This window comes from Olea europaea, chromosome 17 (assembly GCF_002742605.1).
Source record: "Olea europaea var. sylvestris chromosome 17, O_europaea_v1, whole genome shotgun sequence".
Classification (NCBI taxonomy): domain Eukaryota; kingdom Viridiplantae; phylum Streptophyta; class Magnoliopsida; order Lamiales; family Oleaceae; genus Olea; species Olea europaea.
In genome coordinates, this window is record NC_036253.1 from 13,307,059 (window position 1) to 13,314,593 (window position 7,535).

The 7,535-nt window shown below is 30.6% G+C and overlaps 1 protein-coding gene across 1 annotated transcript in view; it reads right to left on the bottom strand.

The window, feature by feature from the left end:
• Window positions 1-3,079, bottom strand: part of LOC111412961 (probable ADP-ribosylation factor GTPase-activating protein AGD14) — a 7,729-nt gene extending 4,650 nt beyond the window's left edge. The window contains exons 1-2 of the mRNA XM_023043814.1: window positions 2,950-3,079; window positions 2,549-2,696 (exon numbers count right to left, since the gene is read on the bottom strand). Of these exons, the coding sequence (XP_022899582.1) occupies window positions 2,549-2,647 (99 nt within the window). The 5' untranslated portion in view covers window positions 2,648-2,696; window positions 2,950-3,079. The remainder of the gene's footprint in view (window positions 1-2,548; window positions 2,697-2,949) is intronic.
• Window positions 3,080-7,535: the final 4,456 nt, after the last annotated feature.

Consider the following 7,535-nt stretch of genomic DNA (forward strand, 5'->3'; position numbering starts at 1 on the left):
AAAAAAAATATATATATATATATATATATATATATATATATATATATGGTATTAAAACTCATCTTCATGGCTATCCAAAACTCTCTAAAACCTATTCATGTATTCTGTAATATTCTACTAAAGATTTGAACTAACATGTATGCACATTTGTGGCTGTACTAGACATAAAAAAAATTTCAATAGGGAGGATAACTAACTAAACTTCAATGGAATATCAACAAATATTATGCTCATCTTCGTCGAAAATAATGTTTCCAGGATGAAACAAAAATATTCATTTAACTTCCAGGCTAAAGGTTAAAATCCAACAATTACAGAAGCAAATCATCTTCTATTTTTTTGCTGGAATTAAAAGATGAAACAGTCACCAGAAACATATGCAAACAAATTTGCTTTAGGACACCAATAAATCATCTCTCTTTTTTTCTGGCAACTGTAGTTACCATTTTGCCAATAATAACTCATTCTTACAGTGTACAACTTCGAGATCATTCTTGGTAGACCCATCTCAAATTGCTAAGTAAACTGATACTTGGCTGGGTTTTGATATCACATCATCCTATCTTTTCCACAAATTTAACGAAGTTTGAGTAAAGTATGTTAATGTAATCATGAGATATGGGATAACATCTGGATAAGAAATTTTTTCAAGTTACAGAAATCTTATCTAGGTAGTGCCTCATTACCAGCTAATAAAACCTCAGCCCCCATAGTAATGTCTAATATCAAATATGTAGCATCTGAGGCTGGCACAAAAATCATTAATCGATCGACAGAATTCTGACCAAAGAACAGATGAGTGGATTGAAAAATCAATCAACCCCTTATCCACCAATACCCCATTGTCCAAACATGGCTCATTGGAAATGAACAATACAACTTTTACGACTGAATCAGACACCTACTCGATTTAGTTGCCTTGATTGGAATAGCAGAAAACATGAAAAAGGCCAACTTTTTAAATGGATTCACTATAGTAATATAGATGATAACTGCTTAACATAAATGCCTGGTATCTATGAAAAAAAAAAGGGAAAATAAATAGCTCCAAGTCACAGTCCTAAAAAACATGGTCTTTAATATCTGATGATACCAAGAACCAAAAAAATTGCCTGGGCACCTATACCTAATGCCTCAAGAACAGATTATCATCTAGCACTTTATGCTCAAGATTAAGAACACAACCCCAGCAATAGACAGCTAACAAAAAAAGTTCGAACTGCCTACAAAAATCATAGCAAGATTTCTTTTTTCGCTCTTTCAATACGACAAATTCCGAGACTCCCTCCTACAAATCTGGCTATGTTCTTGCCTAGAAATAGGACAAATGTATGAAAAATAACTCTTAACATTCTTTAATACACAATGACATATACTATATATTTTCTCTCTTCCATAATGATGATACGAATTAGGGCATCGGAAGGGAAATTTTCTTCGGGTTATTGGGAGCAGTGCAATAGCTCATTCTGACGATACCAAACTTTTAGATATTATCAAAATAAATCTACATTTCAAAATTGAAAATTTTTATGTGACTTCTGTGAAACCAAAATATTTGCTTTTGGTTTTAAGGATATAAGAATTTTTAGAAGGTCCAATTTGATGTCACATATCCTAGGCATAAATGTCTTATTGGCAAACCGCTTCATGAAACAAACATCAAAAAAATATAAGCTACTCCAATTTAAGGTACGTAGTTATAATGAAATAGAAAGTGCAATAATGTCAAACTAATTTCATCTGTAGGGAGCCTAGCACACCTCAGGCAACAATTTTCTCTACATGGGACATTAGTTACATCATATATATACCTTGTTTCTGAATAAATATACTAAGAAGAGATATATTTATATCCAGCAACATCAATCAACCATGTGGGATTAAGCGGGAATATGTAGCCTTAAGTTTAACCAATGCCCAACTCCATGACCATGAGGGAAACAGAACAAATTCAGAATAAATATTCTGGTTAACAACCTAGAAATGGGCAGTGCTCTCTATTGTTTAATTGCTCAAGGAAAGCGAACATAAAGCCACTAAACTAAAAACCACTAAAAGCAAAGGTTAATCAGGTAATCCAATTTCGCAATTTCAATATAAACTTGTAACATTCACATTTTTAACGGTTATTTATTAAAATCCAAAAGACATTTTGTATAGTGAAAAGACCTTTATTCTTACTCATAGTTAATCTTCTACCATTAACTAATAGGGGCTTGACCATTGTTTGTTGATTAAGAAGTGCAAGAAGTCCATTTATATAAAAAACATGTCATTGCACACCAAAATTTGTGAGTTCACAAGGACATACTTTACGGAAAAACTTCATTATATCGGTTATAAGAAAGTAAAGATAAAAAATTACAATGAACTTGCAGCCAAACCAAAATTTCCATCTTCCCACCATTGATGGAAAAAATTCCATGAATCAAGATAATCTCTTTTCAAATCACTTTTTTCTTAAGGAACACAAAGATATCCAAATCAAGTCAGGCAAAAAAAAAGGAGGAAGAAGAAAAGAAAGAAAGAAGAAAAAGAAACATACCAAACTATTGCAGTTGATACACCTACGATTCTCCGGAAGCTTAAGAAGACTCCTTATAATTTTTTCATTTTTCTCATCCTCCTTGACTCGACTCGCCATTTCAATACAATTATACAAGCCCCCTCTTTCTTAAAACAATTCACTGAACCTATCATCGAAACAAACATTACAAAGATAAACAAATTGAAGTAAACACAGAATTTCAAAAAGTATAACGGAAAATTCAAACTTTAAGAACTTCAGATCTGGTAAAACAACAGCCATCAAATTTGACCAGCGGCGTATACAACACAATTACAACTATAAATAAGAAATTTCAACTGTCCACAATCTTATAAACCGACATTCGACATTTTATTATATTCTATAACAGAAGAACTGAATCTGTAGAAGTTATATACCTGATCGGTGGTGATGGAGACAGTAATTTCACGGATCAAATGAATCTTTTGGTTACGGGCTTCCAGTCTGTACTCGTATTGTACAGCTCAATTTTGGGAAAACTAAAGAAAGAAAAAAAGGCAGCGCCTCTTTTATATAGGAATTTTGTATTAGAAAGAGAAAAAGTTTAACGGCTAGAGTAACTATCGGGTGTACCGAGGATACAGGGATCTAGTGGGCTGCTGCAAGAGAATTGGTTGATTTGTAAAAAGAATCATCCTATTTTACTTGACAATCTTACCCCCTGCTTGAGCCATTAAAAAAAAAACAAAAAAACATTTTTAAACAGTATTTTGATATTATTTTAATAACACATTTTTTGATAAAATAATATTATACATAAATCTAAAAAATTTTCTTATTTTTTAACCACACATTTCTCGTCAATATACTATTCAAAAATTCATTCTTATTAAAAGAATGGAGCTCAAATAGGGATGACAAATAGGCTAGCGGCTGAGGCAACTCGTGGCCCCGCTTGCAAAAAGCTCGAATCGACCTGGCTCAAGTCTCGATTTTACGAAGCCCAATCTTGGGGTGTCGGGCCAGCTCAAAAAAAATATAAGCTGCCTTTGTGGCAGCTTGCCTTCACAGAGGAAAAAAAACTCGAGTCGATTTAGTTTGGTAAGACTCGAGTCTCGATTTTTTGAACAAACTTTTGTTCGTCTCGGCTAGGGTCAAAAAAACTTGAGTCGAGCCCAAGCCTCAATATTGCAAGCTAGCTCAGTTGGACTCATTGACACTCTTACACTCAAACATGGGCTTAACTGATAATTCATACTTATCAACATCACATTCATCAATTCAAAAACTATTTTTAAAATCAATGGTTGAGATTTTGATAATATCAACATTGTCAACAATAATTGTACAAATAGATTAATTCTTGTAAAAAGTGTTAAATTAAAAGGGATTTTGCTGTATAAATATCTTGGATGACATCCTCTATGACAGAAATGTCACATGACAAAATTTTATTGGATTGTTTAAAAACAATCAACAGTGTCATACAATCATTTTTATTTTACAAATCTTCTTTTGTCAACAAAGATGTCAAATTCATTTGACAACAAAGATTAATTCTTGGGTTGTTTGAGCCCCATTTTAAAAAAAAAATTCATTTAGAAATAGTGTTATGATGGAGAATGTGTAGTTCAATTTTTGAATTTTATGTGTAATATTATTTTATTGAAAAATGTGTGATTGAAATGAGATTAAATCGCCAATGAAAAATTTATTTTAATGAAAAAATGGACTCAAACAAAGGCTCTAAGTTTACCCAGGGCCATTGTATTTTATACTTAGTGTCACTATAATTATTTAAATTGATTTAATTCTCATGATTACTGTACTTTATACTTAGCATCATTATGGTCATCCACATTGCTTTTGATTAACCATGACCACTTAGTTTTATATAACGTTTCAGTTAAACCGCCTGATTTTTATGACAACAAAAACACGCACATACACTAAAAAGATTCAAATATGTTTATTACCACAAAAAACGGATGAGAATCAGAAAAAAAAATGAAAAAAAAAAAATACAAAACATGGTAATCATTACAAAAACTTTAAAAAAAATTTATATGAAAATAGAAACAATTTTTTTTATTTCTTCTAGCACACACAAAAAATAAATAAATAAATATACACTAACCAAAATTAGGAAAAATTATATAATATAAATCAAACCCAAATAAAAATAATAATTTACTACGTAAACAAGACAAATATAAAAAATTCACTAACCCAATTTATACAATTATGTAATATAAATCAAACCCAGATTAATAAAAAAAAAATTGTGATAATAACTGAATGACTTGATTGAAACGTTATATGAAGTTAGGTGGTCATTGTGAATCAAAATCAATTTATGTAGCTATGATGATATTAAATATAAAGTAGAGTATCTTTGACGACACTAAATATAAAGTATAGTCGCTATGGATGAATTAAATCCTTTGTAAAAATCTTGAAGTGACACCTAGTTTGACCTCAATATTTTCAACAGTAAATAACCAATTTAGATAAAAATTTAATTAAAATTTAAGGTAAAATCTATAATTAATTATAATCGTACATTTTATGGATCCACAAATTTTCAACTATACATTTCATTAATATTTATCAAAATTTACTAAAATTTTACATTTTATCTAAACCAAACGTTGGTATAACATATATTCTCTTTTAAAAAAAAATTATAATAAATATTTCTTGATGTTTGTTTTTTGGAATAAATTTCCTTTTATGTTATTATAAGCTTTCTCGAAAGGGACAGCAGCCCTAATTCTACAGGCCAACATTGAGTTGTCGGCAGCCAGGAGATTTGCCTAGAAGCAACCACCCTTGAAAGAGTGCGTAATAGCTCACTGATCGAGTAGAATTTTTTATTTTTTTTATTTTTTACAAAATGGACGCATTTCTAATATCTAGGGGGACGAGCTCGGGGTCGAAAAAAATGAAATGGAAACTATTAATTTATTTCTCAGTTTTTAAAGGTAATTAAGGTTTTATTTATTTATTTTTCAAAACAATCTTAATGTGGAATTTGTTGGCCAAAATAAAACCCATAGATTTCTCCATAGTTTGGAAAATGAAAAATGTTTGTCTGATAGTTAGATATGCAATATTCAACAGATTAATCTGACGAATACGATCAATTTATTTATTTACTTTATTGAAGATCGTGGCTTCAAATTTTATATTTGTAATTTTTTTATAAAAAAATTAAGTATCCTCAATTCTCCCTCACACAATTTCGCCTGCAGCTTCTTATTATTTTAATTTATTGAAAACTTGCTCAAATTGGATCCGTTCCATTTCTATCACATTTTAGTTTTTTGTTCAAGTTTGTTAATTTCCCGTTATTCTTGTCTTGTTACATATTCGAAAAAAAAGGCCCCAAATGCTGATGATTTCGATCAAATTGAGCTGAGCAGTGCACCCAAAACAATTGAAAGATGGAAATTTACAGGAAAATTGGGCTGATCATTTGAGGCATCATGTTGAGAAAGTGCATGGCATGGCAGGTCGACAAACAAAAAGTTCACTTAGAAGTTGGAATGATGATTGTAATATTATTTATTAACCTGGTTTTTAAGTCTACTTATAACAAAAAATAAAGAATGAATGTTAGAAGGAAGAAAGTTGTTGAAGTTTCAGAACGTTCATCACTTTGTCCAATCATATTAGAACTGCACTGTACGTACAGAATAAATATTTATAGAGGCTTTACAGACTACACTCAATGAGGGGAGGTAGGCATTTTTTTGTAATTTTTTATCATCCACAGGTCCTACGTGGGCCGACCTCATGTAGGAGTTCTGTGAAGAAATTCTCCATACATATGGTTTTGCTCATCATGTTATCGATCTATCTCTAAAAAGTTACAATGGACAGATTTAGGGTTCGGTTACATGCACCGGACAAAAAATAAATAAATAAGAAAATTTTATAATCCATTTTACCGAGTCAATTTCGAATTATAATTCTCAAACGGTAAGAAAGGTTCCTGATATTATTTTGAAGTGTTCGTAACACTTCTACAATTTGTTGGCAAATGAATTTCGAATTATAATTCTCAAATATCAAGAAAGGTTTTTAATACCGTTTTGAAGTGCTCATGACGTAATGTCTAAAGCACCTTCAATAGGTAAAATCACTAAATGATGTGGTCATAATAATGAGTACTAAATGTGAATTAAATAAATCTAAACTTCTGACTTATTTTTGAACTATATTTCTCGATCATATTCATCAAGGTATCCTCTTGGTATCATGTCAGACGAATGACTCATATTTCAAAATGAAAAAGATAGTAGATTTAGATTTAAAATGAGTTTAATAATTTTATTTCAAGTTAATGCACTGTATTAAATATGCAAACATAAAGATAAGGCTTAAATACGAAGTTATTTATTTTACATAATTAATTCATTGATTTTTCTACGACTCATTAAAATATTGCACAAATTATTTAAGCAGTAAAATTCGCAAATATTTAATTTTATTTTTGATAAACCATCCACGAAGCTATTGCCCAATTTGTAAATTAAGCCGTAAAGAGAAGTCAAAATTTTATACACGTTAACTAATAGTTGCATTTTAACATCCACACACATATGAATCAAAATTAATTTTACTATGTTAAAACTAAAAATTAAAAGGTTTTTAATTTGAAAGGTTGAAACTCTTATTCTTAAATTACAACCTAAATTATGAGATTTAATTTTATATTAAAAATTAATATTAAAATCAAAAATTGAAAATTAATATTCGTCGTGAAAGCTTAAAACTTTTAAAAAATGTTCCAACATGATCAACCTGATGCCATTGGCCCCACCATTTGAAGAATGCCCTGACACTAATCCCGTCAATTTTCGCGATGTGACTTTCGATGATTTTACCTATGATTTTCTTGGAATATGTGGCAAGGTAATTATTGGGAGGCAGTGTCACATGACATGAACCCCCTAAGCATAGGGATGGTAGTGGGTCGAGTCGAGTTGGCTCGGCTCGTTAACCCACGAGCTCGCTT